Source organism: Tursiops truncatus, chromosome 20 (genome assembly GCF_011762595.2).
Source record: "Tursiops truncatus isolate mTurTru1 chromosome 20, mTurTru1.mat.Y, whole genome shotgun sequence".
Lineage (NCBI taxonomy): Eukaryota > Metazoa > Chordata > Mammalia > Artiodactyla > Delphinidae > Tursiops > Tursiops truncatus.
In genome coordinates, this window is record NC_047053.1 from 31052258 (window position 1) to 31076836 (window position 24579).

At 39.2% G+C, this 24579-nt stretch overlaps 1 protein-coding gene across 2 annotated transcripts in view; it reads right to left on the reverse strand.

Moving 5' to 3' along the window:
- The window catches only part of PPM1D (protein phosphatase, Mg2+/Mn2+ dependent 1D), a 54285-nt gene that overhangs the window by 25883 nt on the left and 3823 nt on the right, over positions 1-24579 (reverse strand). The window contains exon 2 of one of the 2 annotated variants that reach the window (XM_033847079.2): positions 10711-10936. In XM_033847079.2, the coding sequence (XP_033702970.1) occupies positions 10711-10936 (226 nt within the window). Of the gene's footprint in view, positions 1-10710; positions 10940-24579 lie in introns of both variants that reach the window. The other variant, XM_019945482.2, reaches the window with a different exon arrangement.

Here is a 24579-nt window from a genome sequence, read left to right on the forward strand (position 1 = left end):
AAAATCAGATTATTGCAAAATAATGACTTATCTGTTTCAGATACAAAGATGCATAAACCAAAGCTCCTGTTCAGAAGGCAAAGACAAAATAGGGTAGATTAAGATGAAAATTTGGAGGTTATTGAGGTAGGCTAGACAGAATGGAATGGAAGCAATGGGAATAGAAATGAGTAGATATCATGTATGTAAAAAAGCAAGATAATTTTTTTTTAAGATCCAATGACAGGCACACACACACACACACACACACACAAATGGAAATACACAGAAATAGACTACTGCAATAGGACATAATACATTTTTTCCTTTTCAAATCCATTTCAGTGGGATTCAGTGGTCTTAGTAATTTCTGCCACGATATTCATTTTGTGTTTCTTTTGGATTTTTTTAAAACATCTTTATTGGAGTATAATTGCTTTACAATGTTGTATTAGTTTCTGCTGTATAACAAAGTGAATCAGCTATATGTTTACATATACCCCCATATCCTCTCCCTCTTGCGTGTCCCTCCCACCTTCCCTATCCCACCCCTCTAGGTGGTCACAAAGCACCGAGCTGACCTCCCTGTGCTATGCAGCTGCTTCCCACTAGCTATCTATTTTACATTTGGTAGTATATATATATCCATGCTACTCTCTCACTTCGTTCCAGGTTACCCTTCCCCCTCCCCGTGTCCTCAAGTCCATTCGCTACGTCTGCGTCTTTTCTCTTTTTTAAAAATAAATAAATTTATTTATGTATTTATTTATTTTGGGCTGTGTTGGGTTTTTGTTGCTGTGCACGGGCTTTCTCTAGTTGCAGCGAGAGGGGGCCACCCTTCATTGTGGTGAGCAGGTTTCTCATTGCGGTGGCCTCTCCTGTTGTGGAGCACGGGCTCTAGGCATGCAGGGTTCAGTAGTTGTGGCTCGTGGGCTCTAGAGCACAGTCTCAGTAGTTGTGGCACATGGGCTTAGCTGCACCGCAGCATGTGGGATCTTCCCAGACCAGGGATCGAACCCGTGTCTCCTGCATTGGCAGGCGGATTCTTAACCACTGCGCCATCAGGGAAGTCCTATGTCTGCGTCTTTATTCCTGTCCTGCCCCTAGGTTCTTCAGAACCTTTTTTTTTTTTTTAGATTCCATATATATGTGTTAGCATACAGTATTTGTTTTTCTCTTTCTGACTTACTCCACTCTGTACAACAGACTCTAGGTTCATCCACCTCACTACAAATAACTCAATTTCATTTCTTTTTATGGCTCAGTAATATTCCATTGTATATATGTGCCACATCTTCTTTATTCATTCAGCTGTTGATGGACACTTAGGTTGCTTCCATGTCCTGGCTATTGTAAATGGTGCTGCAATCAACATTATAGTATATGACTCTAAAAAAGCAAGAAAATTTGATAACTAAAAAAACTGAGGGGAGGAAGAAGTGGTTAAAATTGAAGAGGGATTACATAATGATAAAAGAAATTGAAAAGGTTGTATACTTTTTGAAGGATTTAGGGGTATTGAAAATAGAACTTCAATTTTAATATTTTTGATCTGAGGAATTAATAATAAATTTCTCAATAGAAGTACCTATGTATTTAGATATTTTTGTATTTAGAAGTGAGACTAGACTTTGGAAACAGATCAGCTGTAGAAATATAGATTTGGGGGTTACACAACAAGAAAACCCGCCTAGAAATTTGGTGTTGGAGCAACAGAAATCTGTAATTAATACACAAGAAGTCAGTACACTCCAGGGTGCCTAAAACATTGAGATATAGTCAAATATTGCAGCAAAAAAGTAATAAAACTCAACAGAGATGGTCTCTCAACCTATGCCTGAACGACTGAAATGGGAAACTGGCCCTTAAATCAATTTAATCATAATCTGCCTGGAATTTTAAAAAATAAATAAACAGAAGAAAAATGTTCCCCTGGAAGGCTTTAAAAAGGTGAGGGGAAGAGTGGCAAAGAGCATTCCCAAGAAACAGTATTAGCCTGCCTGATATTAGGTTCACCTGACAGATACATGCATAAGACACAAGTGGATTCTGAACTCTCAAAGATAGATGACATTAAGATAACTGAATTAAGTCTTCACACTAAGGTCCCACGTGCACACTGAAACCCTCTGATTATAATCTGAAATTTCATTTCATCTATGGCAGGCCAGCTGACAATAATATGTGGTCTTCTTGTCAGTTACTGTTCTCATTATTAATGAGTACTATGACATCCTGATGTATACTTGAGTCTCTTAATAGCTTACTATGTTGACTGTGAGTAGTATGACTCTGTCCCCGTAAACCTGATGAACACTGAAACTAAACTGGCTTCAAGATATGGAAAGCTGAAGACAGGACAGATAGTGGTGACCATCTCCACAGGAATGTCAGTATGAAATGCTGTAGACCTCAGCAGCAGCCTCCAAGTTAACCTCCATCTGTGGCTTTTCTATTTCTGCTCTAACTTCAAAGGAATGAAGATACTAGGGAGAAGAGATAACAAATGGAACACAAGTTCTAAGAGAACCAAAATAAAGGCATAAACCTTCATAAATGAGAAAAAAAATCTTCCTCTGAGCCCAGAAAAACATGAATATGACAGAAGGAGAACAGCCTCAATCATCTTTCTTAAGTAGAAAACAAGCTCATGAGACAAGGGCAGGCCAGGAGATTTGAGCAGCTCTGTCTCATGAAACTTCCTGCAGTGATGGAAATGTTCACTAGGCACAGTCTGATACAGCAGGCACTAGCCATGTCCACCAACTGAACACTGTCAATGTGACTAGTGCAAATGAGGAACTCAATTTTTAATTTAATTAATTTATATTTAAATTCAAACAGTTATATGTGGTTAGTGGCTACTATACTGGACAGAACGGGGGGAATGCAGCAAGTACAGGATGAGCAGAAAACTTTGTCAACATTAACCTAGAAGAGAAATTCAAGAGAGGTGTTCATTTACTAGCCCTTTTGGGAATTAGTTTAATTTGTAATACTGAAAGCAACATTGTTCTTGGTCATAGTAAGAGTATCGAAGGCCATCACTCTGTTATTTTATGCTTTCTTCAATGCTGATCCTCAAAAAGCAAACAGGAGAGTAAACATTGAATCTACAATTCACAAGAATCTGTGAAACATAAGAGTTCCAGGAGAAGAGACACCAACAATCTGCCTTCCTAACACCTTATGCCCTATTGTTCTTTCCTAAACCAGCTCCCTAAAAAGTAAGGCTTAATACTTAAGTAATTACAGTACCTACGCAAATTGCTTCCAACATAACTCTCCTAGGAGCTCTCTAGATACTTAATATTCAAAGATATTATGGTCTCTGTGTTTCTCAGAAACAAATGACAAAATAAGGGCACTGGCTAAAACAAAGTTTTAAATCCAGAATCAAAAAATCAAAGAAATGTTGCAAAAGATGCTGCTTTTATTGCACTTCCTGCTGTTGTCCTGCATGACTAATGGCATACACAAAGGATCAGCCTGATATGCAAAAGGCTGACTGAGCAGCAACAGAAGGCTGGAAAAACAGAGCACTGGCCAGTTGCCCAGGGTGAGGACAGAGGGAAAGGAGTAAATAACTTACAATAAAACAGTTGAGGGACTTCCCTGGTGGCACAGTGGTTAAGAATCCGCCTGCCAATGCAGGGGACATGGGTTCAAGCCCTGGTCCAGGAAGATCCCACATGCCGTGGAGCAACTAAGCCCGTGTGCCACAGCTACTGAGCCTGTGCTCTAGAGCCCACGAGCCACAACTAATGAGCCCACGTGCCACAACTACTGAAGCCTGCGTGCCCAGAGCCCGTGCTCCACAACAAGAGAAGCCACCACAATGAGAAGTCTGCGCTCGGCAACGAAGCGTAGCCCCCGCTCACCGCAACTAGAGAAAGCCCGCACACAGCAACGAAGACCCAACACAGCCAACAATAAATAAATAAATAAATATTTATTTATTTTAAAAATAAAAAAAAAAAAGTTCAATTTGTGCAAAAAGACACCTGCTTTCAAATGGCAAACAGCATCTGTCCAACTATCCAGATGCTATTTTAAGTAACAGGACAAAAAAATAAACTCTAAAAGAAGTTATTAAAATAAAAATAATTTTAATATTCATAGTGAAAAATAAAGAACAGTCAAGAAAAACATTTGTTTAAAGACTAATGAGAGGAGTCAGGCCTACCAATATTAAAAATTAAAATAAAGCCTCAATTTAAAATAATATGGGCTTCCCTGGTGGTGCAGTGGTTAAGAATCCGCCTGCCAATGCAGTGGACACGGGTTCGAGCAGCAATGAAGACCCAACGCAGCCAAAAATAAATAAATAAATTTATTAAAATAAAAATAAATAAAATAAGTATGGTACTGATGCACGAATATCCAGTATTAAAAAAAGAAAGCCCAGGGGCTTCCCTGGTGGCACAGTGGTTGAGAGTCCGCCTGCCGATGCAGAGGACGCGGGTTCGTGCCCCGTTCTGGGAGGATCCTGCATGCCACGGAGCGGCTGGGCCCGTGGGCCATGGCTGCTGGGCCTGCGCGTCCAGAGCCTGTGCTCCTCAGTGGGAGGTGCCGCAGCAGTGAGAGGTGCCGCAGCAGTGAGAGGCCTGCATACCGCAAAAAAAATAAAAATAAAAAAAATAAAGCCCAGAAAAAGACCCAAATATATATAATTGCAAAGCTCAATTTGCATAACTATCAGTATTGGTCTCAGATACATACTGACCTTCACACTCATAGGATCAAATAAACTATAGCATGAAACCAGGCTCATTTAACTTTGTAGCATACAGGACAGGAAACAGAGTATGCCAGCACTGCTGCTTCAGTCGTGCTGTCTTCAGCAGTGATCCTTACAGAAATCCAGGAGCCAATTTCTAGGCACCACAAGTGAGCTTCGTATGCCATAAGAATCAGTATCTTAACAGCCCATGACTTGCTCGTCCCTGCACAAGTCAAACTGCATGTACACATGGCAGCTAAGGTCTCTGCTTCCCAAGAGAAATTTGTGGTCCATTCAAAATCTTTCCTATCCAGATGCAGTTCCATTCAAGGGTCATTCTAAAATAAGCAATGTTGCCTTATAACAGAGCTGACATTCCATATTTATCTTAACCAGAGAAAGAGTGCTAGAAGAGGATAAACTCAAGATCATCTTCCCATTGAAGAAGGGTTTTATGCCTGGTAAGCCTTCTAATCAGTAAGGAATGGTTGTTCAAGTGGCTACCAATGGCCAATGAGAAAAAAATATTAACATATCCCTACTACTCAGCTTTAATTTTATAATTCCAGAGCTATAAGATTAAAATGTAAATGATGGGACTTCCCTGATGGCACAGTGGTTAAGAATCCACCTACCAATGCAGCGGACATGGGTTCAATCCCTGGTCCGGGAAGATCCCATGCGCCACGGAGCAACTAAGCCTGTGCACCACAACTACTGAGCCTGCGCTCTAGAGCCCACGTGCCACAACTAATGAGCCCACGTGCCACAACTACTGAAGCCTGTGTGCCTAGAGCCCATGCTCCACAACAAGAGAAGCCATTGCAATGAAAAGCCCGTGCACCACAACGACGAGTAGTCCTCGATTGCTGCAAGTAGAGAAAGCCCACGCCCAGCAACAAAGATACAATACGGACACCCCATATTTAATTAATTAATTAAAGAAAAATTTAAAAGAGGGACTGCTTAAAATGTGAATGATGAAGCCACACAAATACTAGAAAGGTGGTTCTCAAAATATGGTTCAGGGACGCCGGGAGTCCCCCAGACCATTTCAGGGAGTCTGCAAGATCAAAATTATTTTCTTTTTCTTTTTTTAAATTTTATTTATTTATTTATTTTTTGGCTGTGCTGGGTCTTTGTTGCTGTGCTCGAGCGGGGGCTACTCTTCGTTCTGGTGTGCAGATTTCTCACTGCGGTGGCTTCTCTTGCTGCAGAGCCCAGGCTCTAGGCACGAGGGCTTCAGTAGTTGTGGCACATGGGCTCTAGAGCGCAGGCTCAGTAGTTGTGGTGCACAGGCTTATTTGCTCCACGGCATGTGGGATCTTCCCAGATCAGGGCTTGAACCTGTGTCCCCTGCATTGGCAGGAGGATTCTTAACCACTGCGCCACCAGGGAAGCCCTCAAAATTATTTTCATAATAATACTACGACCATGTGTATACAGTGGACTTTTTGAGCAGTTACAGGATTTGCTATATTGTATAATAAAATGTGTCAATATTTGGATGATCTACATAACTCAGCTAACCAATACTTTATAAATGACCAATACCTAGGTTTCAAAATCATGCATGGGGGTTATATACTATAGGATTCCAACTATATGACACTTTGGAAAAGGCAAAACTATGGAGACAATAAAAAGACCAGTGGTTGCCAGGAGTAAGAAGCGAGGAAGGGGGCTTCCCTGGTGGCACAGTGGTTGAGAGTCCGCCTGCCGATGCAGGGAACAAGGGTTCGTGCCCCGGTCCAGGAAGATCCCAAATGCCGCGGAGCGGCTGGGCTCGTGAGCCATGGCCACTGAGCCTGCGCGTCCAGAGCCTGTGCTCCGCAACGGGAGAGGCCACAACAGTGAGAGGCCCGCGTACCACAAAAAAAAAAAAAAAAAAATGGAGGGAGGAAGGGATAAATAGGCAGAGCACAGAAGCTTTTTAGGGCAGTGAAACTATTCTGTATGAAACTATAATGGTAAATACATGTCATTACACATTTGTCAAACCCTAGAATGCACAACACCAAAAGCAACCCTAACGTAAACTATGGACTTTGAGTGATAATGATGTGTCAATGTAGGGTCGTCAATTGTAACAAATGTACCACTGGGGAAGGATACTGATAGTGGAAGAGACTATGCGAGTAGAAGGAGGCAGGGAGTATACAGGAACTCTCTATACTTTCTGCTCAATTTTGCTATGAATCTAAAACTGCTTTAAACAACAAAAATCTACTAATTAAAAAATCATGCATGGATAAAGATATTATTCAACCAATGGCTCTTGGTTGTAACTGATACACCTATGGCTCTCAGTGAAAGAGTATGAAAAAAGTCACTGATATGATTTCAGATACCACACTATTATTAACCTTTAAGAAACTCCCTCTTCGTGAATTTTAGAATAATATCAAAGAAGAATACCCCCAAAACATGGAAAAGCTTTTAAAATAGTCTCCATTTTCCACCTATAAATCTCTGTAAAACCAGACTTTACTTCAGATACTACAACCAAAATACCTTATCACAACAGATTGAATGTAGAAGCAAATACACGAATCTAGCAGTCGCCTATTAAGCGAGACAATAAAAAGACTTTTAAAAAATGTAAAACAATGCCAATCCTCTCAAATGTTTGTTTTGGGGAAACAGCTATTTTTTCATAAAAATTTTCTTTATATTAACAAATAATGAGCCTAACATTGTTATTTTTCAGTAAATGAACAAATATTTGAAAATGTCTCCATTTTAATTCCTAATATGGTAGAATCAATACATATAACCCATATAAACAAAAAGCTCTTTGAGGGCCTCAATTTTTAAGAGTGTAAAGGGTTCCTAAGACCAAAGTATTCATAACTGCCGTACAAGAAGAAAATATAGAAGACTTTTTAATAACCTCAGAGTGAAGGAACTGTATGTATGGCACAAAACCCAAAAGTCATAATGGTAGAGACTGATCAATTTAACTACATTAAAATAAACTGCCACATGGAAAAATATTCCAGGAGCAGAATCAAAACACAAACTGTGAAAACAACATCTGAAACTCATCAATTATATCAGTCTAATTTCTCTAATGTCTAAGTGGCTCCTACACATTAATACAAAAAAGGCTAACTACTCTCCCCCAAAATGAACAAAGAATATAAACAAAAAAAACACAGAAAAGGAAGTATAAATGGCTCTTAAATAAAAAGATATTCAACCTTTCTCAAGATAAATGCAAATGAAAACATCACCAAGATGCCTTTTTTTAACCTACAACTGGATATGATCAACTGTTGTCAGGGTCATCCACGTATCCTGATGATATAAGTATAAATTTGTACAATCTCCATGGAGACAAAGAGTTAGCAATGTAATTTTATATCCTGCTTATTGTGACCAATAAGCATTCTCCTATATTATTAAAAATTCCTGGTAGGGGAAAGGGGGAATTGGAGGAATGTGGTCAAAAGGTACAAATTTCCAGTTATAAGATAAATAAGTACTATGGATGTAATGTACAACATGATGACTATAGTTAATACTGCTACATTATATACAGGAAAGTTTTAAAGACAATAAATCCTAAGTGTTCTCATCACAAGGAGAATTTTTTTCCTTTATTCTCTCTTTTCTATTTATTGTATCTATATGAGAAGATGGATGTTAGCTGAACCTATTGTGGTAATCATTTCACAATATAAGTAAATGAAACCATCATGTGGCATGTCTTAAATTTATAGAGTGATATATGTCAATTATTTCTCAGTGAAACAGGAAATCATATATTAAAGAAAAATTCCCCATATGTATGGGAGTTCATTACACTATTCCACCTTTACTTTTTTTTTTTTTTTTTTGACTGCGCCACGCGGCTTGCAGGATCTTAGTTCCCCAACCAGGGATTGAACCCAGTCCCTCAGCAGTGAAAGTGCAGAGTCCTAACCACTGGACTGCCAGGGAATTCCCCTACCTTTACTTTTATGTTTGAAATTCTTCATAACACCATGATTTTTAAAAATTTACATATAAAAATTAATGTTCATATCATATCCAATGTTATGAATATATATTAAATGTACTTAACCATTTTCCAGCTGTTGGGCCTTCAAGTTATTTTCAGCTAAATTAACAGTCAATAAACACAGCTGCAATCAATAGCTCCATTCAGATATTTTGGTCCACATTTCATATTTCTTCTTTAGAGTAGATTCCTTAAATTACTGAGTCTATATACATTTAAAATTAGTGGTGTTATATTTTGTGTAGGTCATACCAATATATAATCCTATCAACAGGATACCCATTACAACAAAAATATTGCTAACCCAACAGCAAAAAATATAATTTCATTTCAATAATGTTAAACATTTTTTCGAATGTTTATACTATTTTTTTGAGAATCTGTTTTTGTTCAAACTTCCTCTCCATTATCCATCTATCTGAAGGCAGCAGAGTTTTAGTGTTTTTCTTACTTATCTTTTGAACTCCTGGTAGTTTAAGGATGTTAATTCTTTCCTTCAGTTTATTATTTCTCTGAAAAAGACCATTTTGATTTAATAAAAGCAAGAAAGAGGGCTTCCCTGGTGGTGCAGTGGTTGAGAGTCCACCTGCTGAAGCAGGGGACACGGGTTCGTGCCCCGGTCCGGGAAGATCCCACATGCCACGGAGCGGCTGGGCCCGTGAGCCATGGCCGCTGAGCCTGCGCGTCCAGAGCCTGTGCTCCGCAACAGGAGAGGCCACAACAGTGAGAGGCCCCAGTACCACAAAAAAAAAAAGCAAGAAAGAGAGGAGGGACTTCCCTGGTGATCCAGTGGTAAAGAATCCGCCTTCCAATGCAGGGGACACAGGTTCAATCCCTGGTCAGGGAACTAAGGTCCCACACGCTGTGGGGCAACTAAGCCTGCACGCCATAACTACTGAGCTCGCGCATCTCAACGAGAGAGGCCACGTGCTACAAACTAAAGAGCCCATCCACCGCTCTGGAGCCCGCGCCATAAATAGAGAGAAGCCTGTATATCATAATGAAAGATCCTGCATGCCGCAACTAAGACCCGATGCAGCCGAAAAGAAAAAACAACGACAAAAACCTGGGGCTTCTTAAAAAAAAAAAAAAAAAAAGCAAGAAAGAGGAGGCAAGTAATAATATCATTGTAAGACTTGAGTTAGAATGATTATTTAGAAAACACCAGACTCTGTTTAACTTGCCTTAATCCTTGATTTTTAAAAATTAGTATTGGAATAATTTTTAAATTTTCTTATGTTACTCATTCCTCTGATTTTTAGAATAATCTTACATTTTAGTTTGTAGCATAAAAATATGCTGAAGTCAAATTCAGTTCATAGTTTACAAACTATCTCGATACATATTGAGACAATAAGTTGAAACAGAGGTTTGCAGCATATATGACTCAGAAATAAAAGGGAAAAACTGAAAGCTAATTCTAACAAAATTCTATTCCCAAAGACAGATTCAAATTGTTCTACTCTGGGGGACTTCCCCAGAGTAGGTGGTCCAGTGGGTAGGACTCGAAGCTCCCAGTGCAAGGGGCCCAGGTTCGATCCCTGATCGGGGAACTAGATCCTGCATGCATGCTGCAACAAAGACGACCTAAGACCCAGCGCAGCCTAAAGAAATAAATATCAAATTGTTCTACTCTGGAACTATAAGGGCTGCTCTGTCCAGATTCTGAAGGGCATGCTGATCAGTATTTATGTAAAAGGTTTTAAATAAATCCTTGTATGTTTTGTTACTTGAGTAACAAAATTATTATTATTATTAGTTATATTATTATTATTATTTAATAATAATAATATTAAAATATTATTTCCCTTTGGAGCCATTATCAGAAATAAAACAGTCAACTCAAAATAATAAGATAAATATGAACATACATAAGTACTTCATCAGGCAAACTGAAAATCTGTAACTTCATTAAAAGGGAGGAGTAGGTCAATCTGGTAAATAAAGCAGAAAACGACTAAATAGAACCAAGAGAAGAAAGACAAAATAGGACAATAATTACCTCCCACCAAGTCCTTCAATTCGTTCTCTTTCCTTGGGAAGTTCTGGCTTATGGTCCTGTGTCACCTCCACAGCTCTGATAAAATCATCCTTTGGGTCATCCTGAATTCCAAGAACCACCCCTGAGTCACCCACATGAGCTACATACATCTTCAGGCCCCGTATGATGACCACACTGGCAGTTGTCCCTGACGTGCTGGGAAGACCTGTCATAGTCTTTGGCCATTCTGCTGTAATAAAAAATAAAACATTTTACTCTTTCAGGTGTATACATTAATCCTGTGGCAGAATAAAAATGCCAACATATGCTTAATTAGCATGTTAAATTTTGAATTAGCATAGGAAAATATTTAAGAAAAATATTTTGAAAGCTATTAAAGAAGGACTTGTATTAATCCCTTCATTCACATATTAATAAATTAATTTTATAAATAATGCAATTATATTATGACCATCAAGCTGATCCTAGGAGAAAAATGTTACAGCACAGATTTACTAATTCCACATAAGTCTTAGTCTTAATTACATTTAGTGGCAAGGATATGTTAAAAGTTTTGATACCATACTGCTAGCAGCTTATCATCTGTTTATTAATTTCACTTCAAGAAGATTTTCAGAAAAAGCTACTGGATTTGTTTTTAAAACAACTGTTGAATATTCATAATCTAATAAATAACATTTATTGAGCACTTACTGGATACCACTTTCTGTGCTAAGAGCTTTACATGTATTGTATTATCTCATATAATACACCTAAGTGATAGGTAAGATTAGTTCCATTATTTTCATTTTGCAGATGAGGAAACCAAAACTTTGAATGGTTAAGAAATTTGCTCAAAATAACTCAAGTATTTTAAGTGGCAAAGATCCCATATACCTAATTCCAAAACCTATACTGACTGACTATATTCACTATCATTTAAAATTCTGAAATATTCTGTAATATTAAACTTCAAGTTACAGTTCAAGACAGCAAACTAAGTCCAAACACTGACATATTCTCCCCACCAAAATCCTACTGAAAGGACAGAATATAAATATTAGAAAAAGTCCAGAGCAGTCATGAAACACAGAGAAGGGTCATAAGAAAATCTGAGGAATTCCTGGAATTTTAAACAAATGGAATTATATTGAGGGAAAAATCAGAATGCAAAATTTGTAATCCAACATAAGGAAAAAGCACAGTCAGTAAAGGAGGCAGTACATCAGTATTCCCCATTAACAGAGTTCCAGAAAAGTTCAAACTCAGAGGCAGTGGCAAAGGCTGAAGTCAGGAATGGATGGTAGAAGCCTGGCAGATTCATTTAAAACTGCAGGAGCTAGGTCAGTGCCTAAATTCCCTGCATGGTAAAAGGTGAAACATTTAAGTTCCTAAGATGCCAGTAACTATAATACCTCTCTTTTAAGAAAAGTGGTGCATCAGCTGATAGGGACAACAGGGTCTCAAAGGGGATGTGGTAGAAGAAATAAGCCCCCTCCCCAAATGGACAGGTGCCACACAACTTTTATAGCCACAAGCCTTCTCTAATATGTTTGGGCTAACTAGTTCTTTTCTTTTCCAATATTATATATGCTGAAAAGCCATCTCTTGAACACTACAGTGCATCTCCCCATCCCATCCCATCCCATCCCACAGATGGAACCCACCCTCCAGAGTGACCTGTCACTCACAACAGGGGTTTGCTTGCAGTATACGAAATAATGACCTTCACAAATGCTAAGGGAAACCAGAACAGCTACCAATATTGATGAAGCTAGAAATTCACACACACAGGTATGTACACATGTAAAACTATCAGCAACAGCACCAGACACATAGTTTGTGCTCAATAAACATTAGTTTTTGTTGTTATCACCATTATGTATTTAAGAAAAGCAACCAGCCTGAGAGGCACCAAGTGGAGTCGCCGAAACAAAGAAACAAAAAAAGGCCCTAAAGAAAACATTTGTGGATAGATTACTGGCATTGATAAAGTTCAATAAGGCTACTGGATATAAGTAGTTATATAAAATATGAATTCTATTTTTGTAAAACAGCAACAAAAAATTACAAAATGTAACTTAAAGAAAAAAGATCCCATTCACAATAACAGTGAAAGGTGTGATATACCTGCCAACAATGCTAACAAATCTCTAATAAGACCTGTATGGAAAAGTTGTAAGCCAGTGAACAAATACAACAGTGAGCACAGAGACAGATCCATGCATATTCAGACACTTGATATATGAACAGTGGAGAAAGGACAGTCAATAAATGGAAACGGGATAAAATTATAAAAAAACAACAACAACTTTGGGTCCCTGATGCCAAACACACACACACACACACACACACGCACACACAAAATCAATTCCAGGTACATTAAAGACCTGACGTGAAAAGCAAAGCTAAAATGCTTAGATAATGCACAAGAAAGTACATTTACGATCTCAAGGTGGGGAAGGATTTCCGAAAGACAAAGAATGCACTAGCCATATAAGAAAATGATTGTGAAGTTGTACTACCATCAAAATTAAGAATTTCTGTTCATCAAAAGATATGATTACTAGAGTGAAAAGACAACTCACAGAATGGAAGATGATATATTTATAATATATACACACCAAAAGAATGGTATCCAGAATATATAAAATGCTAAAACAAATCAAATCAAGAAGACTACTCAATAGAAAAACGGATAAAGGTCCTGAACAGGCTTTTACAAATGAGGAAATCCAAAGAGCCAAAAAGCATGCAGAGGTGTTTGGCTTCTTTAATCATCACGGAAATACAAATTAAAAGCCATAATGAGGACTTCCCTGGTGGCACAGTGGTTAAGAATCTGCCTGTCAATGGAGGGGACACGGGTTCGAGCCCTGGTCTGGGAAGATCCCACATGCCGCGGAGCAACTAAACCCGTGTGCCACAACTACTGAGCCTGCGCTCTAAATCCCGCGAGCCACAACTACTGAAGCCCGCGAGCCACAACTACTGAAGCCCGCGCCCCTAGAGCCCGTGCTCTGCAACAAGGGAAACCACCGCAATGAGAAGCCTGCGCAACACAATGAAGAGTAGCCCCTGCTCGCCGCAACTAGAGAAAAGCCCGTGCTCAGCAATGAAGACCCAACGCAGCCATAAACAAATAACTCAATAAATAAATAAATAAAAGCCATAATGAGATACCACAACATAATTATCAGATTGCTGCATAAATTAAAGTTTGACAAGAGTTAAGTTAAGAATGTGGAGTAACATGTTCTATCATCAACTACTGGTAGGAGTATAAACTGGTACAACTACTTTAGAAAACATCTAGGCATTATATGGTAAAGGTGAAGATATGTATACTCTTGACTACTCACTACCCATTGGTATATAGCATAAATTCATGACACACAATACATATGAATGTTCATACCAGCACTGTTCATATGGACTAAAAACGGGCAACAGCTCAAATGTCCTTCAACATAACAACAGACTATATTACATATAATGGGTGAGAATCTTACAAGAAGGATGAGATAAAGGAATACATTCAGCATGATTTTCTTCAGAAAAAAAAAACTATCATGTTTACAGACAAGAGGTAAAACTATTAAGAAAAATAAGTAAATCACTACAGACCTATAATCACAAAAGTCAAGCTTGTGGTTGCCTCTTGGGGGACGACAGAAATATGAGATCAGAAAGGGCATACAGGGGCTTCTGGTGTACAGGCAATGTTCTCTTTTGTAACTGGATGGTATTCATTTTATGATTATTTATTAAAGTGTACATTTATGTTTCATGGCCTTTTATGTATGCATGCTATGTTATATTTCACACCTTTTTTAAGTTAAAAGAAAAACAAGCAGCAGGAAGAAGGCTTCAATTTTACAAACATAGATCACAGCAGACAGTTCCCTAGCCCATGCAGTTTTGCAGTCTGGTTACAGACGTCATTTCCAGAAGCCCAGCATAGAATATGGTGTATGTTTCTTTAGTCCTTTCAATTATTTTATGGGTTAACTGTAGCTCTTGCTAAAACATTTTCTTTTTTCCTTTTTTTTTTAAAAAAAAAACAAACTAGAAAACATGGTTTTCTGCAGCTAAGAACCTGAAAAAAAAATCTATTATCATAATAAATGCAAACGAGGTGAACTCCCAGAAACAAGGGTTCTTAACTACATTCAGAAAATAAAATTTACCTACAGCATACAAGTAATTTAGCTGTTTGCAAAAAGCACCTAAAACAAGATGAAAAAGAGCTAAAAATAAAAAGGATATTCAAAGCAATGTTAATATTTAAATCACATTTTTTGTCAAAAGCACTAACATATTATGAAAGAAATTCCGCAATGATCTAAAAATACTGAATAATCCATGCTTTGCCTATTCATTTGAAATGTCACCTTTTATCATATGTTACATTTTGCCTCAGATCTATTTCTGGACTCATCCTACTAATCTATTTATGGTGCTTTTTAATAATAGGGAGTTTAAGTATCCGCCAATTATTCTTCTTTTTCAATATTCTCTTAAGTATTTTTCCATATGAACTTCAGAAGCAACTTGTAAAATTAAAAAACAAACCCTGTGGAGGTTCTGATTGAAACTGCAATAAATTTATATATTAAGGAACCTACCTCTTTAATTTGTCTTCCTTAGTTAGCCTTTCTTGTTTTCTACTTTACATTTTAATCTTTTAATTTAAAAAAATGACTTAAAACTAGGAGCATATTAAAAAGACAGTATCTGATAGTATATGAACTCTGACATAAGTATCCTTTAGGAAATGTGCATAAGTCATTAAAACAAAGACTAGGGGACTTCCCTGGTGGCACAGTGGTTAAGGATCTGCCTGCCAATGCATGGGACACACGTTCGTGCCCTGGTCCGGGAAGATCCCACATGCCTCGGAGCTACTAAGCCCGTGCACCACAACTACTGAGACTGCACTCTAGAGCGCGCAAACCACAACTACTGAATCCTGCACGCCTAGATCCCGTGCTCCGCAACAAGAGAAGCCACTGCAATGAGAAGCCTGCACAACACAACAAAGAGTAGTCCCCTCTCGCCACAACTAGAAAAATCCTGTGTGCAGCAATGAAGACCCAGTGTAGCCAAAAATAAATAAATAAAATAAATTGAAAAAAAATCATTGTTATAAAAAAAGTGATTTATGTACTTTTTTTCCCCCGCTTTGGCCATGCCACACGGCATGTGGCATCTTAGTTCCCCCATCAGGGATTGAACCGGTGCCCCCTGCAGTGGAAGCGCGGAGTCCTTTTTTTCCTTAATTTTTTATTATTATTATTATTATTTGCTGGGTGGGGGGGCTGCGTTGGGTCTTCGCTGCTGTGTGCGGGCATTCTCTATTTGTGGCGAGAGGGGGCTACTCTAAGTTGCGGTGCACAGCCTCCTCATTGAGGTGGCTTCTCTTGTCGTGGAGCACAGGCTCTAGATGCACAGGCTTCAGTAGTTGCGGCTCGCAGGCTCTAGAGCGCGGGCTCAGTAGTTGTGGCGCACGGGCTTAGTTGCTCCGTGGCATGTGAGATCTTCCTGGACCAGGGCTTGAACCCGTGTCTCCAGCATTGGCAGGCAGATTCTTTTTTCTTCCTAAATAGATTTTATTTATTTGTTTGTTTGTTTATTTATTGCTTGCTTGCTTGCTTGCTTGATTGGCTGTGTTGGGTCTTCGTTGCTGTGTGCGGGCTTTCTTTAGTGGCGGCGAGCCAGGGCTTCTCATTGCGAGGGCTTCTCATTGCGAGGGCTTCTCTTGTTGCAGAGCACAGCTCCAGGCGCCCAGGCTTCAGTAGTTATGGCATGTGGGCTTCAGTAGTTGTGGCTCGCGGGCTCTAGAGCGCAGGCTTAGTAGTTGTGACGCACCGGCTTAGTTGCTCCGCGGCATGTGGGATCTCCCCAGACCAGGTCTCAAACCCGTGTCCCCTGCGCTGGCAGGCGGATTCTTAACCACTGCGCCACCAAGGAAGCCTGGAAGCGCGGAGCCTTAACCACTGGACCACCAGGGAAGTCCCTGTATGTTCTTTTTTTTTATTATTATTCTTTTCCATTATAGTTATTACAAGATATTGAATATATTCCCTGTGCTATACAGTAAATCCTTATTGTTTGTCTATTTTATATATGGTACACTAAAATCTTTTAAACACATTTTACTGACTCTTCTCTCTAGGCAAGAAATACTAAGGGAAGAGGCTGCAATGAAAATGGGCTCCCTGATCTCTGTGGATAGGAGAACCTGAGGTGACAGAGATCAGATAGGAGCAGTTAATTACCCAAAGAGAATCTGGTACAGTTACCTCACTGACAACAGGGCAGAAGAAAAATTGGATCTGCAGAATGGTCTTTCACAGAAAACAAAACAAAAAACAAAAAGAAAATCTTACACGTTTAAAGAATTGTTAACCTTCTTCAAAGTGATATGTGGCCATTTTCACATGTAGCTATACACCAAGGAAAAAGAAATACCCACAACATTGAGTAACTACTGAACGATGGCTCTAAGATAATAATTCTGGGGCTACAAAACACAGCCACAGTCCACTGATAAGACATAAGGCTCATGGAGGTCAGGTACTAAATAGGACTTTCAATCCAGTCCACCTCAGAACCAATGGAATCCCAAACCTATGCCACAGCTAGTTTGGTCCCCAAATAACCTCAGCAACTAATAGCTTCCCAATATAGCTCTTCATTGATTGGTCGAAAGCCTATTAGGGTAGAAAAGGCCAAGTGCAAGACCACCAATGATACTCTCTTCCAAAACAGAAAATTAAAAGCGTTATCACACCTCTCAAAGCATAACAAAGATTGGTGTCACCATTAAAACATAAGCTGAGGTGGTGATCCGATATATTCCAGTCTATAATTTGACCACCGCAAAAGTCTGGTAGCTCTTGGAAAATGACAGGGAATTATAATCAAATGGTGATTCCAAATGCTGCTGCCAAGTTTCTGATTTAGTCTCTGTACTGAAACAAATAAATATAGCCTGGTATGCATCCAGCAGCAGGGCTCTGGTGAAACTGCTACCTAGATTCCTGGAGGTATCCAAGGTTTCTGATCCGAGACCTGCTTCTTCAGGTTTACTTTTTTTTTTTTTCCCTAGGAATAATCCAAAGAATTTTTTTCTTGAACCAACAGAAAGCAAACTGCCAACAAAATATACCGTCACTCCCAAATATTATTATAGTATCTAATTCCTACAATACACCATGAAAATCAGGAAATTAACATTAATACCATACAACCATCTAATCCATATATCTCATGCAAATTACATCAACTATCCTAACAATATTTTTTATAGTAAAAGAATAAAATTCAGGATCCCTTGTTATATTTACTTATCATGTATCTTTATTTATCTTTATTCTCTTCCAATCTGGAACAATTCCTCAGTGTTTCCTTGATGCTTTTTAGTACTTGGCCAGTCATTTCAAGAATGTCTCACAGTTTGGGTTTGTTTCATATTTCCTCCTGTTTGTAATCAGATTACACATTTTTGGCAGGAATATCACAGAAGTATTAAATATGATCTTCTCCCTGCAGGCAGTATACAATTTCAATTTGTCGCGTTAAAAGTGATGATACTCTTGATCACTCGATTAAGGTGCTGTCTACTAGGTTTCCCCCTATAATCCTTTTCCTTTTGTAATTAATAAGTGTGCATGAGGAGATTATCTGAGACGACATAAATATCCTTGGAGTGGGTTGAGTGGTGCCCCCCCAACTTCAATAAAAGATATGCTCACCCACAACCTCTGAATGTGACCTTATTTGGGAAAAGGATCTTTGCAGATGTAATTAGGTTAAAGATCTTAAGAAGAGATCACCCTGGATTAGAGTGGGCCCTAAGTCCAAAGACAAGTGTCCTTAAAAGAGAAGAGCAAGGGGGCTTCCCTGGTGGCGCAGTGGTTGGGAGTCCGCCTGCCGATGCGGGGGATGCGGGTTCGTGCCCCGGTCCGGGAGGATCCCACGTGCCACGGAGCGGCTGGGCCCGTGGGCCGTGGCCGCTGGGCCTGTGCGTCCGGAGCCTGTGCTCCGCGGCTGGAGAGGCCGCAGCAGTGAGAGGCCCGCGTACCAAAAAAAAAAAAAAAAAGAAAAAAAAAAAGAGAAGAGCAGGGGAGAAGACACAGAGGAGGCAATACAAAGACAGTGGAGACTGGGTGATGCATCTACAAGCCAAGAAATGACAAGGATTGCTGCCAGCCACCAGAAGCTAGGGGAGAGCATGGAACAGATCCTCCCTCAGAACCTCCAAAAAGGAATCAATCCTCCTGACACCTGGATTTCAGACTTCTGGCCTCCAGAACCATGAGAGAATAAATTCCTGTGGTTTTAAGCCACCCAATTTGTGCTAATTTGTTACAGCACCTCTAGGAAAGTAATATAGCTGTTCCTCAAAGTTTTACCTACTAGTTGTAACATTTATTGATGTTTCTTGGCTGAATCAACTATTATGATGGTTACCAAATGAGATTTTCGAGTTCTATCATTCCTTCTACTTTTAAAAAAATATATGGATTTGTTTATTTGGCTGCACTGGGTCTTAGTTGTGGCACGCAGGATCTTTTAGTTGCAGCATGCATGTGGGATCTAGTTCCCTGACCAGGGATCAAACCCAGGCCCCCATGCATTGGGAGCGTGGAGTCTCAACCACTCTACCACCAGGGAAGTCCCCATTCCTTCTACATTTATTAGTGGACTTCTGTAAAGAAAAGCTTTACATCACAGCTTTATTTGTAATAGCCAAAAGCTGTAGACAATCCAAATGCCCATCAATAGGTGAATGGAGGGCTTCCCTGGTGGCGCAGTGGTTAAGAATCCGCCTGTCAATGCAGGGGACACGGGTTCGAGCCCTGGTCCAGGAAGATCCCACATGCCGTGGAGCAGCTAAGCCTGTGCACCACAGCTACTAAGCCTGTGCTCTAGAGCCCGCGAGCCACAAATACTGAGCCCGTGTGCCACAACCACTGAAGCCCGTGCACCTAGAGCCTGTGCTCCACAAGAGAAGCCACCACAGTGAGAAGCCCGCACACAGCAACGAAGAGTAGGCCCCGCTCACTGCAACTAGAGAAAGCCCGTGTGGAGCAACGAAGACCCAACGCAGCCTAAATATATATATATATATATATATATATATATATATATATATATATATATATATGTATATATGTGTGTGTGTGTGTGTGTGTGTGTGTGTGTGTGTACATATATATATATAAAAAATAGGTGAATGGATAAACAAATTGTGGTACATCTAGACAACCGCATACTACTCAGTAATAAAAAAAGGAATGAACTATCGATATATGCAACAACATGTAGCAGAGATTATCTAATAATGATTGAAAGTAATGACTGATTAACAAAAATGGAAAAAACTGGTACTTGATAAATATGGCAAACTCATTCGGAACATGTGATGTGCGAGAGGGTGAAGGTCCTTGACGGTAAAAACTGAGAAATATCAAACTACAATAAAGATACAGGTTTAAAATTCTATGATTTAATAAAGGTTTTCTTCCAGTTCAGTTCTATCTGGCTTTCCCTGTCTTTCCCTTTACCCCTTCCACCCCTCTTCTGCATTTGTCTGTCTCCGTCTCTGTCTTTAAACTTAAGAGAATGAAAACTATGTGCCAAAACCAGAACCAACAATTTAGGTTAGGACCAGCTTCTTCATAATTCATTCATTTGGCCATATTCTTTTAAGTAGATGCTCTGATTTTCATTTGAACAAATTAAAAAAACAAAACGTCCCATATTTCATCTTCCTTTACAAATACTGTGGCAAATTTCCTGTAATCACATCAGAGATCACACTACATTTATTTCAAGAGTATGTCGTTATCTTTCTAATGGCTCTCTTGATAACATAAGTCAATGAACTTGGCTCTGGAATAAAAGCTGCATGTTGTTCACTATCTTCTCTGAACTATCAAAAGAAAAGGATAATAAGAACATTATTTCAAATGAATAAACATAAAGAAGCACACACAAACTTTGAAACATTATTTCTTAGAAGGCAAGCATAACACAAGAACTGTAAATCCAGACATAAGAAAATACATAAATCACACACATACTGCAACTTAAGATCAAGAAGTAATAAAAATATGAAAAAAAATACTTTAAAAAAGGATATGTTGGGAATTCCCTGGCAGTCCAGTGGTTAGGACTCCCCGCTTCCACTGCTAGGGGTCCAGGTTCTATCCCTGGTCAGGGAGCTAAGATCCCACAAGCCGCATGGCACGGCCAAAAAAAACCCCAAAAGGATATACTCACATACTCTCTCACTCCATGCTATATTTATCAAATCCCCTGGCCTCAAGACAAAAATAAGTCATATAAAAATTTTTGGATAAATTAAGTTTTCCTTTTTTATTTGGCAAGAGTACACAAGCACTAGAACAAAGCTAGAGAGGTCAAGCTCAATGTTAATTAAAAATCAAGAAGGGCTTAGGGGACTTCCCTGGTGGTCCAGTGGTTAAGACTCTGCGCTCCCCATCTCTATACATAAGGCAAATACTAACAGCCATAAAAGGGGAAATTGATGGTAACACAATCATAGTAGGCGACTTTAACACCCCACTTTCACCAATGGACAGATCATCCCAAATGAAAATAAATAAGGAAACACAAGCGTTAAATGATACATTAAACAAGATGGACTTAATTGATATTTATAGGACATTCCATCAATAAACAACAGAATATACATTTTTCTCAAGTGCTCATGGAACATTCTCCAGGAGAGATCATATCTTGGGTCACAAATCTAGCCTTGGTAAATTTAAGAAAATTGAAATCGTATCAAGGATCTTTTGCGACCACAACGCTATGAGACTAGATATCAATTACAGGAAAAGATTTGTAAAAAATACAAACACATGGAGGCTAAACAATACACTACTTAATAACGAAGTGATCACTGAAAAAAATCAAAAAATACCTAGAAACAAATGACAATGGAGATATGATGACCCAAAACCTATAGGATGCAGCAAAAGCAGTTCTAAGAGGGAAGTTTATAGCAATACAGTCCTACCTTAAAAAACAGGAAACAGCTCAAATAAAAAACCTAACCTTGCATCTAAAGCAATTAGAGAAAGAAGAACAAAAAAACCCCAAAGTTAACAGAAGGAAAGAAATCATAAAGATCAGATCAGAAATAAATGAAAAAGGAATGAAGGAAACGATAGCAAAGATCAATAAAACTAAAAGCTGGTTCTTTGAGAAGATAAACAAAATTGATAAACCATTAGCCAGACTCATCAAGAAAAAAAGGGAGAACACTCAAATCAATAGAATTAGAAATGAAAAAGGAGAAGTAACAACTGACACTGCAAAAATACAAAAGATCATGAGAGATTACCACAAGCAACGCTATGCCAATAAAATGGGCAACCTGGAAGAAATGGACAAATTCTTAGAAAAGCACAACCTGCCGAGACTGAACCAGGAAGAAACAGAAAATATGAACAGACCAATCACAAGCACTGAAATTGAAACTGTGATTAAAAATCTTCCAACAAACAAAAGCCCAGGACCAGATGGCTTCACAGGGGAATTCTATCAAACATTCAGAGAAGAGCTAACACCTATCCTTCTCAAACTCCTCCAAAGTATAGCAGAGGGAGGAACCCTCCTAAACTCATTCTACGAGGCCACCATCACTCTGATACCAAAACCAGACAAAGATGTCACAAAGAAAGAAAACTACAGGCCAATATCACTGATGAACACAGATGCAAAAATCCTCAACAAAATACTAGCCAACAGAATTCAACCGCACATTAAAAGGATCATACACCACGATCAAGTGGGGTTTATCCCAGGAATGCAAGGATTCTTCAATATACACAAATCAATCAATGTGATACACCATATTAACAAATTGAAGGAGAAAAACCATATGATCATCTCAATAGATGTAGAGAAAGCTTTCGACAAAATTCAACACCCATTTATGATAAAAACCCTGCAGAAAGTAGGCATAGAGGGAACTTTCCTCAACATAATAAAGGCCATATATGACAAACCCGCAGCCAACATCGTCCTCAATGGTGAAAAACTGAAACCATTTCCACTAAGATCAGGAACAAGACAAGGTTGCCCACTCTAACCACTCTTATTCAACATACTTTTGGACGTTCTCGCCACAGCAATCAGAGAAGAAAAAGAAATAAAAGGAATCCAATTCGGAAAAGAAGTAAAGCTGTCACTGTTTGCAGATGACATGATACTATATATACAGAATCCTAAAGCTGCCACCAGAAAACTACTAGAGCTAATCAATGAATTTGGTAAAGTAGCAGGATAAAAAATTAATGCACAGCAATCTCTGGCATTTTTATACACTAATGATGAAAAATCTGAAAGTGAAATTAAGAAAACACTCCCATTTACCACTGCAACAAAAAGAATAAAATACCTAGGAATAAACCTACCTAAGGAGACAAAAGACCTGTATGCAGAAAATTATAAGACACTGATGAAAGAAATTAAAGATGATACAAATAGATGGAGAGATATACCATGTTCTTGGATTGGAAGAATCAACATTGTGAAAATGACTCTACTACCCAAAGTAATCTACAGATTCAGTGCAATCCCTATCAAACTACCACTGGCATTTTTCACAGAACTAGAACAAAAAATTTCACAATTTGTATGGCAACACAAAAGACCCCGAATAGCCAAAGCAATCTTGAGAAAGAAAAACAGAGCTGGAGGAATCAGGCTCCCTGATTTCAGACTATACTACAAAGCTACAGTAATCAAGACAGTATGGTACTGGCACAGAAACAGAAATATAGATCAATGGGACATGATAGAAAGCCCAGAGATAAACCCACACACATATGGTCACCTTATCTTTGATAAAGGAGGCAAGAATATACAGTGGAGAAAAGACAGTCTTCAATAAGTGGTGCTGAGGTGGGGCTTCCCTGGTGGCGCAGTGGTTGAGAGTCCGCCTGCCGATGCAGGGGACACGGGTTTGTGCCCCGGTCCGGGAAGATCCCACATGCCGCAGAGCAGCTGGGCCCGTGAGAAATGGCCGCTGGGCCTGCGCATCTGGAGCCTGTGCTCCGCAACGGGAGAGGCCACAACAGTGAGTGGCCCACATACCGCAAAAAAAAAAAAAAAAAAAAAAAAAAAAGGCAAACCAGTTTAACTTAAGAATATCCTTGATGGGCTTCCCTGGTGGCACAGTGGTTGAGAATTTGCCTGCCAATGCAGGGGATACGGGTTCGAGCCCTGGTCTGGGAGGACCCCACATGCCGTGGAGCAACTGGGCCCATGAGCCACAACTACTGAGCCTGTGCCTCTGGAGTCTGTGCCCCACAACAAGAGAGGCCGCGATAGTGAAAGGCCCGTGCACTGCGATAAAGAGTGGCCCCCGCTTGCCGCAACTGGAGAAAGCCCTCGCACAGAAACGAAGACCCAACACAGCCAAAAATAAATAAATAAATAAATTTAAAAAATAATATCCTTGATGATGCAATAAAAATTAATTTTATTTAACTCCCACCCATGAATACATGTCTTTTTAACATTCTGTAAGACAAGAGAAGCATGAATAATAGACTTCTGTTACATACTAGGGCTGTATAGAGGAAAAGCACTTGTGATTGTGTGAGTTATGAAATGAAGTAGCCACAATTTTCACAGACCATCATTTTTACTTGAAAGACTGATAAAATGGGTTAATAAGACTTGGGCAGGGAGTTCCCTGATGGCCTAGTGGTTAGGATTCTGGCCTTTCACTGCCGTGTCCCTTGGTCGGGAAACTGAGATCTTGCAAGCAACATGGCGTGGCCAAAAAAAAAAAAATAAGAAGATGACTTGGCCATTTAGTGTACATTTTCTTCAAAATGA